The 20096-nt window shown below is 37.6% G+C and overlaps 2 protein-coding genes across 7 annotated transcripts in view; one reads left to right on the top strand and one right to left on the bottom strand.

Annotated features, from left to right (window-relative positions):
* Positions 1–20096, bottom strand: part of LOC135167356 (vascular endothelial growth factor receptor 1) — an 82148-nt gene that overhangs the window by 36264 nt on the left and 25788 nt on the right. For 3 of the 5 annotated variants that reach the window (XM_064130477.1, XM_064130485.1, XM_064130510.1), the window contains exons 2-5: positions 4690–4832; positions 443–626; positions 239–369; positions 12–162 (exon numbers count right to left, since the gene is read on the bottom strand). In XM_064130477.1, coding sequence (XP_063986547.1) covers positions 12–162; positions 239–369; positions 443–626; positions 4690–4832 — 609 coding nt within the window. Of the gene's footprint in view, positions 1–11; positions 163–238; positions 370–442; positions 627–4689; positions 4833–8824; positions 8934–17271; positions 17294–20096 lie in introns of those variants that run through there. The other 2 variants (XM_064130502.1, XM_064130494.1) reach the window with 2 other exon arrangements.
* LOC135167385 (uncharacterized) lies at positions 6238–17265 on the top strand. 2 transcript variants are annotated; one of them, XM_064130519.1, is made up of 2 exons: positions 6238–6414; positions 15626–17265. In XM_064130519.1, the coding sequence occupies exon 2, from the start codon at positions 15895–15897 to the stop codon at positions 16309–16311; it is 417 nt and encodes a 138-aa protein (XP_063986589.1). In that variant the 5' UTR covers positions 6238–6414; positions 15626–15894; the 3' UTR covers positions 16312–17265. Both variants share the same exon structure in this region, with proteins under 2 accessions (XP_063986589.1, XP_063986599.1).

Below are 20096 nucleotides of genomic sequence, written 5' to 3'. Positions count from 1 at the left end.
TCAGAACGTACTATTGACTTGCAAGATATAGGTCATTCCGGCAAGGGCCTCATCATCCAGTTTTATCTTACACATGTACCAGCCACTATCTGGTACAGTAAGATGATGTATAGTGAATCCTACTCTCGGGTTAAATGATAGTTTTTCACCGACTTCAAGTAGCTGAAAATGAAATCAGCCATTAGTAAGACACACACATGATGATATTCAATATCAGCAATAAAAAAATGAGTTGTACTTGATCAGTATCCTTCTCAAGAATGACGTGGTAATCTGGAGAAGTCGGACGACATGGAATGATGGCTGAGGTTCCAAGTTTACTGTGTATGGCATCGAAAACTGAACTTGGCGCAAACCAACTCGTATTAGCTACAAAAAATTCAAATTATAGTTGTATCACGTGGGCAGAATCTTGCAGGAAGAATTTGCGAAAAATTCCTACATTTCACATAAACGTAGATCCAGTTCACGTTAGGCTGGTCGTGGACATTTTGATCGATGAAAACCCCACTTTCGGCGCAACCATAGTAACCTGTGTCTTCATATGTCGTTTTTGGCTTTCGTAACGTAGCGTAATGTTTGCGTTCGACCTCCCAAGAGTTTATATCAACCGGGGATGTAGTTGCCTATGGGAGAAAATGTTAGTTAAGTATTCATGTATGAGAGCACTCAATGTATAATTCTAATTGTTACCGCACAAATCTCAGTGTTATGTTCATTTCTCCAAATTTATGCCACCAAGAAAAAGATCAAAGAACCATTTCATAGAATATAAATTACATCGTCGTATTTAACAATCACAGGGATCGTGCTCAAATTGCACAACGGCGATCATGACAACTGGGAGTGGGATAATGGCGTTGTTAGCCGATATTTATTTTAGATGGATCAGCGTAAAACGCCTGTGTTCGGTACGGAAACCCCGGTTGAGATTGAAACCACTGAGCTATACGATCCAAAAGCTATTGTTGCTACTATATCTAAAATGTATCAATGAGAAACCTCAGCCGTACTAGAATATATTGACGCCTTTGACATTGGTAAAAGACTCAAATGGAATTCAAAAGGACATTGATTGTCTCTTATGGAAACCACCTGTAGGGTTATCGTTTTCGGAATCTGTTGCAAATTTGGGTTCGGAATCCTTGAAATATAGAGGATATGAGACTAATTGGAGTAGCGAAATATTCCAAACAACGAAAGCAGACTTTAAACAATCATTGCCGATATACGAGTTGATGGATTTTGCTGAGCAACCAATTGAAGGATTATTCTCCGGATCAGAATTGGTGTTTGTCAATAAACCCACCGACAACGACGAATTCATTGTCGATGCTGTCATATGGGCTAATGGAAAAGTAAAAAAGAGACCAATTCTTGTTCAATGAGAAGGACATCCTGATCAATTTCATTCTTGGATGCCGCTCTTGATGTTGTATATGAATGGAGCTAGACAAGAACTCAAGATATTTCCTTCGATGTTTGTGAGCAGTACTGGAGTATTGTGGTTCACTGGTTGTTTAATGATCGGCCTTTAAAGTCCTTTCCTACAATATTTACTTCAGATACGAAATAGAACGATTGCATTATTATAAAAACGTTTAACAAATTATTCAACAACAACATTGTAATCGTAGAAATTTAAGTACACGTGTCCAGAACTTGTCTTGTAAAGGTATTTTCCGTTCTAATCAACGTTCTTTGCAGAATATATAAAATAGAAATGATGATTATTCTGATCTTCGACATTGTTCACAATCAATAAAAGTATGTATCCCTAGAATACAAGAATAATTTCGTAATAAATACGTCATATCCTACTACAAATTTTGCACCATGTAATTACTTCATTTTCCATACCCGTAAACCCCATCTAACACACCACCCTCTTTTCAATCCGTTCTGGTTGCATTTTCTTTAGGCCTACGTGAACCTGGCCACCCACCCGCCACCCGCGTCCTGCCAAACGCAAAGAATTTTTGGGGACCCTCACCGCAGAGGGTCCGCCAGCGCGTCGAAGTGCTCGTGAAAGGATATGCCGCGAAAGGGGAGAAACCTATTCGAACACGTCTGGGTGAAACGTGGAAGGGGGGAAATCGAAAAAAAATCGCCAATCGTGCCCACTCGGATATTTCCCGAGAGTTTCGTTGCGTAGCACCGATCGGGATAAGATTCGCAGAAAAATCCTCGCACTTCGCGCTCGGGTTTTTTAACCTGCGAAACTTATCCCTCTCGTTGCTACGCAACGAAACTCTCGGGAAATATCCGATAATTTTGAAGGTCGAGGGGTATTTGGCTGGATTATTTTTTTCATTCCAATTGCAAACAATTAAATGTGTGGCATTTCACGTCATATAGTATGGTTATTCACTCGTAGTTGTGGATTCTCCAGCGTATATTTTCTGTCTGGACAAAATGCAGAGAATTGTTTCCAAATTGCGGCTTTTATCTTCACTGTATTATTATGAACATGATTTTTTATTTTTCGATCAATAATCTGCAAGGATTCTCCTCAAAATCTGCTCATGTCGAGGTAAAGTCTTTGAACTTGATTTTTTGTAATGACAGTTTTGGGGTTTGAAACGCGTACAAATTGTTTATCGGATATTTTCATTGCTTAGCAACAAACAGGGAAATATCCGAAAAATATCCGAAGTAAAACTCTCTTACTTGTACCACGTGACGGGAAATGCCACCATTTGATTGGTTGAAATTGGGATGAAAAAAATAATCACATATTATTTTTCCCATCCAAATCTTGGTCAATAAGATTGCACCGTTCGACGTTATTTTATATAGCCAACACGGTATTTCAGCGGAAATTCTTGGAAATTTTACTGGAAATTTTGCATGTTGCCTATATAAAAAAAAACAAATGATGAAGTAATCCTCAATTGTATCTGACAGATTAAATGGCAATTCGTTCAAAAATAATGTCTCATGGTGCAATTCTATCGGCCAAGATTTGGATGCAAAAAATAATCTCCCGAATACCACTCGAGCTTCAAAATTATAGAATATTTCCCTCTAGGTTCCCTGCATACAAATGAAGGAGTCAAGTTTTTCAGGCTAAAAAACTTGACGAATGAAGGAGTCAAGTTTTTCAGGCTAAAAAACTTGACGACTTCATTTGTATGCAGGGAACCTAGAGGGAAATATTCTATAATTTTGAAGCACTTGTGGTATTATATGTGATTATTTTTCCTATCCAAATTTCAGCCAATAGAATTGCACCATTTGTTGATATTTTGTATAGCCTACCTCGAATATCAGCGATTATTTTTCCCATCCAAATCTTGGCCAATAGGATTGCACCATTCGATGTTATTTTGTATAGCCAACACGGTATTTCAGCGGAAATTTCACTGGAAATTTTGCATGTTGATATATATAAAAAAAACAAATGTTGAAGTAACCCTCAATTGTATCTGACAGATTAAATGGCAATTCGTTGAAAATTATGTCTTATGGTGCAATTCTATCGGCCAAGATTTGGATGCAAAAAATAATCCTCCGAATACCACTCGAACTTCGAAATTATCTGATATTTCCCTCAAGGTTCCCTACAAACAAATAAGCTTGTCAAGTTTTCCAGAAAAATCACGAGCGCGAAGTGCGAGCGACTGGAAAACTTGACACGTTCATTTGTTTGCAACGAACCTATCGGGAAATATCCGATAATTTCGGAGCTCTTGTGGTATTACATGCGATAATTTTTTGATAATTTTGATAAACAAACGACACTTAACCAAATAAACCTCTTTTTATGTCATGGCACAATTCTCTTGGCCGAAATTTGGATAGGAAAAATAATCCCCTGAATACCACTCGAGTTTCAAAATTATAGAATATTTCCCTCTAGGTTCCCTGCATACAAATGAAGTCGTCAAGTTTTTCAGGAAAAATCACTCGTGCTTCGCACTCGTGATTTTTTAGCTTGAAAAACTTGACTCCTTCATTTGTTTGCAACGAATCTATCGGGAAATATTCGATAATTTTGAACCACTTGTGGTATTATATGTGAATATTTTTTGTGCCACCCGATTTATCATCGCGATGAGCGATTATTGCGTTCTTGTTTACGCAACATTTTTATTCGCGCTGATAAAGAGATGCGTATTTTCCAAGAAAAGCTTGAAACTTATGAATTGAAAATAATAGTTTGCCAAAAAATATTTTCCTTTTCTATTTAATCTAAACATCTCACTTCATTGCCAGATTTTGGAGATCGCCATTCATGAAAAAAGGGGGAGGAGATCAATTTATCATCATTCATGCACTCTTTTTCCATCATTCATATTCGAAATTTTCATAAAAGATTTTCCAAACGGTTTTTTTTTTTCATTTCTTCTATCAAAATCGTCATTTTTTTCATTGTTTCGAACCAAAAAACTCATCAAGTCCTAGAATTTACTTTTTTCACCAAAAAGTTTATCGGGTTTCAGACATGCATTTCCCAAAAGTGAATCATATGGATTTTGATACTAATCAATTATTCTTCATACATGGGAAATATTAAAAATTCCCATTTGTGAGACTTTTTAATTTTTTTTGTACATTTTTTTCTCACATAAAGAGGAAATGGAAAAAAAAAATAACCAAATTTTACCACCAAACACTTCTAATACCTGACAAAAGAGGTGTGCTTCTCTCTTAATGTACCTACAATCTGAATTGTATTTAACTTACATAATCGGATTCCACAGGATAATGAAACTTTATCTCTTGCGAATTACTACTGCAAGTAATCTCCATTGGTTGACCCTCATCAATCTGCAGCTCTTCAACATTAGGCACTATCTCAGGCTTTAAGCTGACCACTTCTATAATTCCTGAAATCATAAATTTATAATATACAGTGGAATGTCTAAAAATCTATAGAGGAACTTTATTCATAATTGCACAATTATTCCGAATCATAGGCAATAAATATTCGCTTCGCTAGCCGATGCCCCCGGTTCCAGTCGCGATGCATTAGCCTCACCCTAATGCCCCTCGTGACGCGTGGTGGTTATCCCCCCAGTAACCTTCGTAATGCTTTACCGATGACCTTCCCTACGAAGCTAAGAAATGCAAAATCAAAAGTAATGGATTCACCAGTCCAATGAATGCACTTATGATTGCAACAGGGTCTCAAATAATGGGCGATGAACCTTTGCTGTGCAATGAAAGGTGGTCGAAATTAGTAAGCCAACATACGTAGTTCGTAGATGAGGGGGGAAATACAGAAATAGAGAAACAGACAGTGCTTTAAATTGAATTAATTTTATTAAAATTAAGAATTATTTCAAACTTGAGACCAAATCAAGCTCGAAGTCTTATCAGGAAAATGCTCTCTTTCTGAAGATTTTATGCTGACCCAATGATTATTTTGCATAATTGGTAGAAAATTAATTCACGATTCCGCGAATTTTGCAAAATGAGATTGGAACGAAAAAAAACAGAGAGAATGTAGAGACGTTTTTGGTCTGGTGGTTAGCACACATAGTTTTCGGTTTTACAGTAGCTCACTGTAAAGCCCTCCATAAATCCATAAATATGATAGCAATCTTTTCACCAAAGACCTGATATATTTATCCAGTACATTGTAACAACTTCACTGGTATCAATTGTAAGGAATTCTTAGGGAATCCCTTCGCTCACCGCGGAATCTGACTACAACATATTACATTTCTTCGTTTTGTAAGGACGCAGAGAAAATGACCCACGCGAGTGAAGGTTTCAATGAATTTGAAAAGGGATTTTTGGGAGAAATTCGACTTTAGAAGTTATTATAGTTTCGGATCTTTTATTTTATTATCGTATTTGGCGCTTGTTTTTTAAGGGAGGGCTATAAAGCCCTAATGTAATATTGCGGATCTTTGACGCGCCTTGCGGTTTCTCTTTTGGCTTAATTTAACTATTGGGGTCAACAAAATTATCGCGTCTTAGGCCAACATATTAACGAGCTGCGTGACTAATTTTTGGAAGCCCCTCCTTTTGTCTTCGTTGAAATGTGTAGGTGCAGTTGAGATGCTGCCGTTCGTTTTAGGTTTCGGGGGGAACGTCATGCGATCAATTACGACCGTTGCGAAGATGAAAAATTGAAGCATGCGGAAATTTAAATTAACCCATGCCAGAATGCGATGTTACCGACCGTAGGCTAATCACTGCGTTACCCAACCCATGGGGCGCTACGTTCCCATCTATCCCCGTGCGCCAAACCGTCATTAACACCAGTATCTGCGCCGGCTTCATTAATACAACCACGTGTTGATCATCCGCAAAGAAATTGGAATTTTGAGGAGTAACTATCGAGATTTAGTGGGAGATGGAAGGGGAAGCGCTACATCGTCAGTGTACTTCGTCGAGGACCGATTAACGATGATTTGGGATGTTTCTGGGTTGTACAGTCGACACCGTCTCAGTGTGCCTGTACGTCACAACCGTCAGTTTCATTATATCAAGTTAATGACGATATTTAACGCTTTTCTTGTATAACAACTCCCTGCCATTCTCATCTCAGATTATTGGTTAACGCTTATTTTTTTAAATTGAGATTATGCTCTGTGCGGTAGAGCCTAAGATTAGGCATTTTTGTCTCTTTGCGATTCTACGCCTTTTCCCCGAATTAATAACTTTTCCCGTCAGGGTTACGTAATACTCGTAACTTTGAGGATTTTGTCTGTATTTTGCGTACGTGAGTTCGGATTAAAGTTAAGGAATTTGTGAATTTAGAAAGACACTCTTGCGCAAGCCGCCTACCAACTCGGTTCTGCGTTAATCACCTTCTCGGATTTTTCGGGTCCTGTGCCGTCGGTCTTTCGATATATTTTGTATTACAAAAATTAGTTTTTTGATATGGATCACCCGTGCATTCCAAATCAACTTGGAATGTTCTGGAAGTTCTGCGTTTTGTTGCTAACTATATTCCTAGTAATTTTATGGAATATTACCTCTGCGTTTATTGCCTATGGATTTATTTCATTTTTGTGCCTGTTGCCCTGCGACTACACTTCGCTAAAAAAAGTGTCAATTGTGTGACTCGTCGTTTTGCATGCCTTGATAACCCATAAAAACTGAGTTTTCGCTTGTGTTACATGCCTCCGTCGAGAATCTTCCATGTGTGTCTCGCATCAACGTCGCGCCTCCGTATATCGTATCTCCCGCGTCCATCATTTTAGCTGCTATGTGTTCCTTTATGCTCTCGGAGCCCGTCCGTTTCATGAATTATGCTGCGGTAGATGTTGTTATAAATTGCGTTTATTACGCCTTGGAATTTTTAGTTCTGATTTGTTGATTCTACCTTTCTACCAGAGATATTCCTAAAACTATGGTTTATTATATTGCTTTCGCGTACATTAATCGACCTTAGCCCGACATTGGCGTCACCGTATTGCTTTTGGCTTCGATTTTTATTTTGAGTTTATTTAATTAATGTGGACGGATAAAATGAAGTTTGGGTTTCTCTGCGTACGACAGGCGCATCCCTTGCAATAAAGTCCATGATGAATAGCTCTGACTAAATCGTCTTTCTCTCTCATAAAAACGATTGACCTATGTTTTTTAAAATTATTACTATTTTAGAATTCTAGAATTTATTGCATTTATGGTTTTTCACTAACGTTCTCGCTGGCACCATGAGGTGAAGATAATATAGTTCCGTGATGTTGGTATTAAATATGGATTGGCATTAGTTTTATTCTATGAAGTTAATAGCCCAGTATTAGATTATGGGTGCAAATGATGAAATTATTTGAGACACAGTGGAATTAGTTTTGTAATATTCTTTAATGACACGAGGAAGACACGTCTTTACTAGTGGACCGTTGTCCAGAGACTAACTAACTTCTTATAATATGAAAAATCTTTACTAGGAGAAAAACAATAGAATCTTTATGTTTCCAGAGGACAGAGTCTCCTTTGAATACCACTTGTGGTAAGGATCACAATGCTCTCAAGTCCAGAGCACAACAGATCATAAATCAGTCCCTTTTCTGGAAACTATTTCAAACATATGATCAACCTTGTCGAGTGATTTTTGAAGCAGAACAGAAGAGCTGTGTTCTAATTTTCCAATACCCAGTGACCAGCTTCCACCCGAACCACCCCTTTCGCCACAACCCACCTCTTGAGCCCCGCGAACATCTACTACCTTTTTCTTGACCCTTAGTTTTAAGTTTTATCTACGTCTACGTTTGAGTGCATAATTTTAGTTCGTTGTCGTGAATTCCCGCTGCGATTACGTTTTTCAGTTTGTTGTTTCCGTCGAGAAAAAGAACAACTGGCGCCCTTTTGAGAATTCTTTTCGTTTTCGGACCGCCAAGAAAAAAGGGCAGATTAACTGGCTAGTTTTTATGCGAGTAAAAATTTACCACGTTACACAATCAACAAATGATCTCACCAAAAATAAACTAAACTTAAACGATAACAACAAACTCTCTCTCATATCTGCTTATAGCGCGGGTAAGAATCGCAAAGAAATCTTGCAAGAGCTTCAAAGCTTATTTCCTGATCTGAAAATAAGTGACAACAATATCAATTACATAATAGCTGGCGACCTCAATGTCAAACACGAAAATTGGGATAGCCCCAATCCAAAACAACAGGGGTAAAGGACTGAATAAATGGTTAGACGAAAACGAGCTTAAATTCACGTTCAACTTTGACAGTGCACATAAGCCTTCAATGCCCAGAGATGGCTCATACTTAGATATAATGTTCACGAGAAATTCAACCAATATAACTATAAAGAATCTCCTACCGCTTGAGACACAGAAACCCACCTAATCGAAATGGGACAAGAAATAACTATAATATAAAAATGCAGTGCATTGAACTTTACTTGATTTTATTATTATGTCACGAGGAAGTGACGTCTGTACTCTACGGGCTGCCGGAGCAGACTAAAATACCGGTCACTAAGACCAAACGAATAGCGTCATCTATCGATAAAGAACTCTCAGTTCTGTCTCCCTATGAAGTCATTGTTTATGTTTATATTAACTCTCCAGCTCTTTCCACGTCGATTCGTTTTTGTAACCCATAAACTTGATTAAATATGTTCTCAATAACAAGCCAATTACAAGACCACTGACTGAAATGAATTCGGCAAAGATACAAAAAACTGTGACTTAAATATCAGAGCAATTCTAAACCTAAAAAACCATGAAATAAAGGAATATACATCAGGAACCAACCAGATCATAAAACTAGCCATTACCGACAAAAAAAATAGTCTTGAAGACTACTTAAATAACAAGTCGTATAACTCCGTAAAAACAAAAGTTTTCCTATCAGACGAACCAACAAACTTTACAAAAAAATGACAATAAAAATCATTACTCAAATGAAATAAAAACCCCAAAATTGTGTCACGTCCACACTCCTCGTCAACTGCTAACCTAAGGTCCGGGACATAGGAGAAGGCCTATAAATAATGTTGCGTGTCAAACACGCGAGATATATTTCTTTCTTACTTTGCTATTTTTCATTCCCATTTTCTTTTGTACAATTTAAATCTTTTCCTTGAACATATTCCCCAATAAATCTATAAAACTTAAAATGTTCAGGCGCATTCCTTGGAGTCCAAGAAAATCATAGAATTCTTTCGAATGTTTTCGGAATATTGCTCATTATATTTTTCAATACCTTTTTCGTTAGATTTCGGTAGAATTTTTATCGTTTTTGCTAAATTAACCCTCAATTTGTCGCACCTATAAGGAACCGCTCTAATCGTTTTATTGACGGTAAACTCTGCGCGTGGGATTAATTATAGATTCTTTCCCCAAATAATATATTGTACACTGCACTTATCAGTTTCTAGCCTACTACAATTGTTTTATTAGCAGGATTATTGCCTCCTTTTCCTCGTGACTCTCAAATATTTCAAATTCATTTTCCCACTCCTATAATTTTTCATCGTCAGTATTGTCGCGATCATCTTTGTAGGAACATCTCGACGGAGATCCGTTCCCTTCTTTCCGTACTATAGTTCACCTTTCTTTTTGTGTAAATATATATACATATGAAATTTCGAATAAAAGGTGTTGTGTGTTAGTTATACTAATTCCCATTCTCCTAAAAATTAACATTAAAACAACTACATAAAGAAAAACATCAGCGTGTAGTGTATATTCGAAAATATCACTCTGTAGAGGACAGATTCCTAGAATTTACAACTCTAGGAAATTCAAATTGAATGTGTGATATTTGAACGAATATAAAACAAATGAAAACGCAATCATAAAAAGATATTCTTATCTGATAATACTAAACTCGAATACTACTGTTGTATACCCCAATATTTCAATTCACATTTTCTGTATTTTCCTAATCCTCCTGAAAATTCCCCAATTGAATAACCCTTAGCGGACATGCCTTAAATGAAATTCCCTCTCATAAAGCCTAATCCGCTGGGGAATTTCCAAACATTTTAGACCCTACGACGCATGTCTCAAAACTTTCCTCTCCGTTTTTTCCACAGATCCTCAGACACATAAAACTGAGGAGTTCTTTAATTTTAAGTTAGGTCTAATTTGTCACCTAGCAAGGTAGTCACTCCGAGCTCCAAAATTCTCTGTCGACTCGGTTGTAGAATAACTGGTGTTTCTCGATCAAAATATCAGTTTATTCTAAGAATAAATCTGTGTTCAAAATTTATTTATTGAGAATCCAACAAAATTTGGTGACGAGGAATCGGATTGGTCCAACACTTGTGCAAAAACCAGCGCATTTAACGGAAATAAAAGAAGTTTTCCCAACCCGGACACAACTGACAAAATTATTGAAAATCGGACCACTGCCCACATCTCTTCAAGGAGAAACGACCAGAACTGGCTTCTCATCTGAACTTAGCATCGTCAGCACCAGCCGGAAGTTATCCGACAGCAACTGCAAGTACTGTTACTAAGTTGTTCAACCCGAAATTTCGGAAGAGAACTTCCTTAAATCCTGAGAATTACTCAATTCAAAATGCCCAATTCACCTTTGAATATTCAGAAAACGGAAAATCTTGAAAATCAAACCCTTCCAAATGGTCGACGCCCACTAACGGAATCATTACCACTAAATTTCTCAACAAAATTAATCCCAGGTACTTTCGATGGATATCGCTTACAAGTAACGAGCTTTGCTAAACAAGTTAATGGAGTGTTTGAAATCACGACAGAATCTCAGAAATTCCCATTGTTACTATATGTCAATAGTAAAATCACGGGAAAAGCTAAAGAACACATTGACATTCATTCCAATTTCACAACATGGCCAGAAATCTTTACTTTATTATTAAAGTTATTCCAAGACAAAAAATCAATGGATCAACTATTAGAAGAGTTAAACCATATTTGTCAGGGTGGTAATGAGACAGTATTACAATTCTATCAGACTCGAATAATATTCATGGCGAATTTTAGCTGCTATTCATGCCAATAATCACGAAGACGAGGATACTTTCCGAGGTCGCATTGCGATGACACATGACATGACTACTAATCGCTTTATTTAGCGCACACCTCCCGTGATCTCATAACTACTAACATACCGAGAATTTCCCTCAATGAATAAAGCGCTCACGGTAGCACTAGCCGAAGAAAACCCCTTAAAACCGAAAAATCTTTACTTAAACCTACAAAGTTGCACTATCTATCGCCGAACTGATCATTCTTTCCATGACTCTTCCCATAAAAATCGGCAAACCACAAATTTTACGCGACCGCGACCGGTCAAGTTCTCCAATTTCAATAATAAAAATTATATTCAGTTCAGAGCCTCCCCTTCTCATCCAACAAATACTCAAGCGGGAAGAGTTCACTCGAACGGTCACCAGATTAATATATAATGTAACTTTTGCAAAGGGACATGTAATTTCAGAATGTACGCAACGAATGTAGTTAAATAATCAAAAAGAAAATAATTCAAGTAACTCAAGACCTTCCTTCAACCCGAATCCTAATAATTAACACCCAAGAAGCTACAACCCTCCGAATAATCGACCCTCAAATCAAATGAATCGCAATGCTCCTATTCCCACATTCCTATTACCACAATCAAGGGTCACACGATCTCAATAATTTTCAAAACCACGCTAATATGGCAATAAATCAGGGACCATGGAACAATGTGATTCCCATACATCATCTCTCAAACGACATCCATCAAATATCACGTGAGCTCAATAATTTGCTCCAGATGAATATCCCTATAAATTCTAGTAATTTAAAGCCCGTGCTATTTCAATACACAGAAGCAAAATCCAAGAACAAGACCCTTAAACTCTTACTAGATACAGGCGCAGCAATTTCTATTCTCAAAATCTCCGCGTTGCACAAGTTCACTATCACAGATCCTGAAATTGTCACCCTTAACGGAACTACGCCAAATGCTCCTATTGCAACTATCGGCGGAACGAATTTTCAATTACAGTACGGCAAAAAAAGCTTCCACTCCAAATTTCATTTGCTCAATGCCTCCACTAATATTCCCTTCGATGGATTACTAGGTTTCGATTTCTTTAGCGAACGAAAATGTAAAATTGATTACGAAAATTCTAACTTGAAGATTGCAGCAATCACAAAACCCTTAATTCCTTCATTTAAAAATGTTCCTCAGCCTTAAAATCAATTCATGATCACTATCGGAGCCAGATCTGAAATGATTACAAGAGTCAGTATTACCAACCTTCAGTAAAGCGCGAATGATCCATATCTCATGATTTCCAATGCGATCATCAGCATCAAGGATAATGAAGCTCTTGTAATCCATAGCCAAAACGAAAACTCTCCACAGAACCGAATTAAGGTTTTAAAAGCAAATTTACGACTACGTCATCTAAATTCTGAAGAAAGAACATCTATTAAAGAACTGTGCGCCGAATTTAATTATATATGTATTCCATTTGCCAACGGATTTACTAACAAAAATCACCACCGCAACCCATTCCATCAACACAACTAGCGAACGTCCCATTTTTGTCAAAACTTATCGGTATCCAGAAATTCACAAACAAAAAGTCTCCAATCAAATAAATAAAATAATAAATAAATAAATAAAATGTTATAACAAGGAATAATTCAACACTCTATGAGTCCATGATCAAGCCCTCTGTGGGTGACGGTCGGCGTCGTGTACCCTCTACCAAACATCGAAGATATCCTAGATCAATTAGGGCATTCTACTTATTTTACGACTTTTGATTTAGCCAGTGCTTATCACCGAATCTTCTTAAATCCGCAAAATGCATAAAAAACTGCTTGTTCGACCCCACATGGCCATTATCAATTTACGCGCTTGTCCTTTTTTTTAAAAAACGGCGCCAGCTACTTTTCAACGTATGATGAATAATGTTTTAATGGGACCATAGATGGCTCATCGCTCCCGGATCATAATTCCAAATTACAAAATGTTATTTTAAGATTGTGGCAAAATAACTTGAAACTTCAACCCGACAAATGTGAATTTCTCAAAATATCATGCGAATACCTCGGACATATTATCTCAAATGAAGGTGTGAGAGTTAACCCGAACACAATTGAATCAATCAATAACATTCCACGTCCCAAGGCTATTATCGGAAGGTTATTCGCGATTTTGCTACCATTGCAAAGTCTCTCACATTACTCTTGAGAAACGATGTACCCTTTACCTAGTCAGAGAACCAAGAAGAATCATTGATCACTCTTAACAGAGTGATCACAGAAAATCCCGTTTTACAATATCCCAATTTTTCAGAACCCTTTATTGTCACTTGCGATGCCTCTAACGTCAGAATCGGTGGCGTATTGTCCCAAATCAAAAACGGTAAAGATTTACCTGTCTGTTATTATTCAAGAACCTTCAAATCTGCTGAGGAAAGCTCAAGCTGAGGAGAGATCATCGCGCATAACAGAGGCTATTTAATCACAAAAAACCCTCATCTAAACTAGTACGATGGAGCCTCGGTCTCAATGAATATGATTACGAAATCAAGTACAAACCTGGCAGAGTAAATTCAAATGGTGATGGTCTTTCCCTGCTTTTTCCCGCAAACGAAACTCAAGGAAAATCAAGTAGCAGTCAGATTAATTACGCTTCTAAGTCCGAATTCACTTAGAAAGACTTCATCAAATTTCACTACATAAATTAAGATGTTATCGAAATTTCCAAAGACAATAACCCTTTAACTCAAATCAAGGACCCAATTGTTCTACTTTGGTCTCACGATCTTTACGAAATTAACCAATACTCCGATTACATCACAAACAATTTTGATGTCAGAGAGCTCAAACCTGGTATCAAAGAAGTTAACAAACTCAAAAGTTACGATCAAACGTTTTACTTATTGTACGCAAAGAATTTCCATCATGACAAATTCAAATATGGAGACATATTCGTAAGTTTACAAAATCCCAAGAAGTCAATCGGTAACAAACCATTTGTTTTTATTCCCCCAATTAAAAACCCTCATATTCAAGCGCAAATTTCAAACAAAATGCCACGATTTATTTTTCCAAAATCAGACATCAAATTATTCAATGGGAACAATATTACTCCCAAGACCAAAGAAGATATTAAAATTATTCTCGAAGAGAATCACTGTAGTAAATTAGCAGGGCATTATGGCTTCAATAAAACTCATGCAAAGATTAAAGAGCATTACTATTAGGCTACAATGAAGAATGACATCAGAAAATTTATAAAATCGTGTCATTCGTGCCAATTGAATAAAATAAATTTCAATCCTACAAAACAACCAATGACATTATCACATCAGAAAGACCCTTGCAACGTCGAGCTATCGACATCGTAGGACCCGTGCTTCTCTCTCAATCGGGTAATAAATTTATCCTTACTGCACAAGATGATTTGACAAAATATTCCTGCCCATGCGATTCCCAATCACGCAGCAAAAAGAGTTTCTGAAATTCTCATTCAAAACTTTACTAGATTTGGAATTTGCATTCAATTGACTTAATACTGTGTTCGATTGAACACTCGAGTATTGTAAGCTCCAGAGTTCTGACGTACACAAAACAGTATTTTCAATTCTGCTACACGCCGAAGTGTTCCTTGTGTAGCTGTTTTTAATAAGGGGATGAATCACACTCACGATTCTATTAAATATTGAATTTATTTTACCACAAATACCATTAGTTGAAGACCTCCGATAAGGTGACTATTTTGGGAGTTGACTCAAACGAATTTCAAACTCTATCCTCAACGTAGAAACCGTCATAAATGATCAAATCTCTAGACTGATTCTTATCTGTTAGATAATTTCAAGGGGATACACTCGATTTATCGATGCTGTCCAACTTACTATGCATAACATAATCTCGCCATCAATCAATCACCACCCCAGCAATCTTCTATGAAGAATTAAAAAAAATACGAAGATCAATTTGAATTTTGCATAAAACCAGATCCATAAAATATTGCCCTTTTCTACAATATCACAGATATTCAAGTTTCAATAGAGAAAAGTAAAGTAACCTTTACCTTGCACGTTTCCGTAGTTACCAAGCCGATTTTCAACATTTACCATTCAATTGCATTACCGATTTTGAATGATTCCCCAATTTCATATATATCTTACCGAAATCTGATTATCTTCTTATGTCTCAGTCCAATTCCCAATTCCTCAATATCCAATCTCTTTCGGAATGTAAAGAACATCTTAGCAAGAAGTACATTTGCTATGGACAACATACCCTCGAGACGACTGATCAACCCACCTGTGAAATCCAAGTCCTGCTATCTCACATCAACTGTCTTCCCAGTTCCTGTACCACTAGCACTGCCAAAGCAAGCACCAAATCCTGGCATTATTTGGAAGCCAAACAATGAATCTACATCCTTCAGAAACCGATCACCTTAACGTTAATATGCGATATAAAACTGCAATGTCACATCGAGGATATCATTCTGCAAAATTCCGGAATGTTTCAACTCAACGATAAATGTAAAGGCTACACCAACTCCCAAATCTTGGAGACTAGTAGTAATGATGAGAAGAACGCAATCACTATCATCAACCTTGGAACCGCTCAAACCCTGACTTGTGAAGAAAATAAAGAGAATCATTCAATGAACCCCCTGAACCTGAAGCCATCACAACTGATCAACAGTGATTCCAATGATATCAAGATAGCCAACAAGAAATTGAACGAGATAAATAGCATTCTATCCACAAGAATGAATCAGTCATCCTGGATTACCATCATCTTGAGTCTAACGCGCTTCATGCTCTTGTCATCACCACCTGCTGTTGTGAACAATATTGCAACTGTTTCAAACTTATCAGATGATTCTACGCCGACATGGTTGACACAAGATCAGAATCGATCGTACCCGTGATCAAAAACTTCGTTAATTGTAATATCGACTCTGACGTCCGCCTAGAGCCTCTGCTACCATCTCCAGACATCATCATCCATCGTGGTAAATCCTTATCACCAATCGCAGAACGACTCCAAGGAACCTTTGACAATTCGAACCACGAACTTCAACTTCAGTTGAGAGGTTCCAACCGCGTCAAGGTGCGAAGGAGTACAACCCGATTGTAGTGAAAGTCGAAAACAAAATAAAACAAGGAAAAGCAACAAAAAAATCAACTACCTATATACAATAACCTTCGCTCAAGATCTGTATCCATTAGTAGATAAGAAACTCCTATTAATTAGATTTATTTGATACTTGAATATTTCCATTTTCTTTTATTTTGATTGAAAATGACATTTCCAATTGTAAGCGAGGAGGGGTTGTATACCCCAATATGTCAATTCACATTTTCTGTATTTTCCTAATCCTCGTGAAAATTCCCTAATTGAATAATTCGTAGCGGACATACCTTCAATGAAATTGCCTCCAATGAAGCCTAATCCGATGAGAAATTCCCAAACACTTTAGACCGTACGACACATGTTTCAAACTCTTTCCCTCCATTTTTTTTCCGCTGATCCTCAGACATATAAAACTGAGGACTCTTTTAATTTGAAGTTAGTTCTAATTTGTCACCTTGCAAAGTAGGCACTCTTAGCCCCAAAATTCTCTGTCGACTCGGTTGTTGAATACCTAGTGTTTCTCGATTAAATTATCCGTTTATTTTAGGAATAAATCTGTGTTCAAAATTCATTTATTGAGAATCGAACACTACTAGGAATAATATAAATGCAGTTGACAACACCAAATCACTAAACTATACCAAAAAGATCAGCAAGCAACAATAAAATAATAAAATTCAAGGAAAAGCCTCGTAACAATCAAATATAATTATATAGCATATCAAAATAGTTAATACAATTTATTGAACACTACCAAATAGAAATTATCCAATGGAACAGGTTAACAATTGTGAACTTGTCATCCATTGGAACCGCTCATTTGTGGGAATCGGTTATCCATCGTAAGTAGTTACCCATAGACGGGTTGCCACTGCTTATTCATCGCCGAGATACCAACCGTCGAATCCTATTACCGACGGTACGGTTATCGACGCTTGGAGCCAGTTACCGGCACTCTAGCCAGTTACCGATCCGGCTGAAAATACAATTAAGCAAAAATTTAGCTGATATCAATAAACCTAAGGAAATATTATAACAGCTAATATAAATAAGAAATTATATTGTAATATTTAGCCAGCGCACCATTTTACTGGAAATGATTAAGTGTGACATTGCACATGGCAAGAAAAATGCTAAATCAACTAAAACAAACCAGACGAGATTTTGTGCTAGCAAAATGCACCGGATGAAAATGCTTTGTGCTTGTACAACCGGAGACAAACTCTATATAAAAACCCCCCGATTTAAACAATAAACAGTTCCTTCTCAATCATACCACCCCGGTAAATTCATTATTGATCGCCGAGCAGAAGATTGCTCACATTCTATTTCTTTCCCTAATTGATTGGAGCAGAAGACTGCTGAATCAACATCCTAGCCCAGTACAGGATTGGAGCAGAAGATTACTCCATTCTCAAAAAACACTCCTCCCCTAGAGAGATTGGAGCAGAAGATTTCTTAATCTCTCTATACCTCGAATCAATCACCCCGTAATCCAGTGGTAAATAAATGCCGAAGAAGACTCGTCGAGCTGGAAGAAAATACCAGCTCCGGAAGCTGGCAGCCATCGCCAGGAATCCTTTAGAAGTAAATCTGGATTCTCTGCTGGGAATACCTGCACCAGCTCCTGTATTGACAGGGTCAGTTCTAGTGAAATTCCATGTAGTCAGGAATCCACAAAACAACTTTCGATTGACCAAGAAGACAGCTCCAGAAGGCGTAGACCAAACTCAGGCCATCCAGTATCTTCAGAATCAGGGGTATCTCGCCGACGAGTACGTGGCGAATCACCAAGATCGGAATTCTCCAACTCCTGGACTCCATCCACTGAGGATCACCCCCTGTACCCAGAGATTCCTCAAAGCCTTCAGACGGAAACTCCACCACTTAACGGCTCAATGAAGGCTAGACATTTTATTACATATTGTTAGGAAAAATCAATAAGCGAAAGAGAGAAATTCCCTCAAAACGGTTGCGTTGGCAAAAGTAGACAAAACTGAACGTCATTTTGAAATTGGACGTAATAATAACATCTTTCTTGAACGAAATTCCTCCCCTGCTTAGGACAGAATACAAGTTACAGCCTCACTATACGAATGAACAAGCCTCTACAAGCGCGATACCCGTCGATCAAAATCATATAAACGATATCGATTGATTTAAATCGCACCGCTGCCACCAATTTGTTACGACCCATTTCAAAATGACGTTGAATTTTGTCTGCTTTTTCCAACGCAACTGATTTGAGGGATTTTCTCTCTTTCGCTTATTGATTTTTCCTAACAATTTGTGATAAAATGTGTAACCTTCATTGAGTCTTTAAGTGGCGGAGTTTCGGTCTGAAGGCCTCGACGAATCTCTGGGTACCGGGGGTGATCCTCACTGGATGAAGCTCAGGAGTTGGAGAATTCTGATCATGATGATTTTCCACGTACTCGTTGGTAAGATATCCCTGATTCTGGGGATAGTGGATGGCCTGAGTCTGATCTAGGCCTTCTGGAGCTGTCTTCTTAGTCAGTCGAAATTTGTTTTGTGGATCCCTGACTTCGTGGAATTCCACTAGAACTGACCCTGTCAGTACAGGAGCTGGTGCAGGTATTCCCAGCAGAGAATCCAGATTTACTTCTAAAGGATTCCTGGCGATGGCTGCCAGCTTCCGGAGCTGGTATTTTCTTCCAGCTCGACGAGTCTTCTTCGGCATTTATTTACCACTGGATTACGGGGTGGTTGATTCGAGGTATAGAGAGATTGAGAAATCTTCTGCTCCAATCTCTCTAGGGGAGGAGTGTTTTTTGAGAATTGAGTAATCTTCTGCTCCAATCCTGTACTGGGCTAGGATGTTGATTCAGCAGTCTTCTGCTCCAATCAATTAGGAAAAGAAATGGAATGCGAGCAATCTTTTGCTCCGCGATAAATAATGAATTCACGGCGGTGGTTTGCTTTAGAATTGACTCTTTATTGTTTAAATCGGGGGGTTTTTATATAGAGAATCCGCTTGTAACATCAGCATAAAGCATTTTCGCCCGGTGCATTTTGTCAGCACAAAATCTTCGTCTGGTTTGTTTTAGTTGATTTAGCATTTTCCTTGGGACGTGTAGTGCCAAACTTAATAATTTCCGGTAAAACTGTGCGCTGGCTAAATATTACAATATAATTTCTTATTTATATTAACTTTTATAATATTTTCTTCGGTCTATTGTTAGTAGCTTAATTTTTACCTAATCGTATTTTTAGCCAGATCGGTAACTGGCTAGAGTGCGGGTAACTGGCTCCGAACATCTATAATAGGATTCGATGGTCGGTATCTGGGTAACTGGTTACGATGGGTAACCGATTCCCACAGATGAGCGCTTCCAATGGATGACAGGTTCACAATTGTTAACCTGTTTCAGTGCATAATTTCTATTTGTTAGTTTTCAATCAATTGTATTAATTATTTTGATATGCTATATAATTATATTTGATTGGTTCGAGGCTTTTCCTTGAATTTTATTATTTTAATGTTGCTTGTCGATCCTTTTGGTATAGTTTAGTGATTTGATCTGGTCAAGCGCATTCATATTATTCCTAGTAATATTC

Source organism: Diachasmimorpha longicaudata, chromosome 1 (assembly GCF_034640455.1).
Source record: "Diachasmimorpha longicaudata isolate KC_UGA_2023 chromosome 1, iyDiaLong2, whole genome shotgun sequence".
In the NCBI taxonomy this organism is placed as follows: Eukaryota; Metazoa; Arthropoda; class Insecta; order Hymenoptera; family Braconidae; genus Diachasmimorpha; species Diachasmimorpha longicaudata.
Note: the sequence above shows the minus strand (reverse complement) of the source record. Positions and strands in the feature narration are given on the sequence as shown.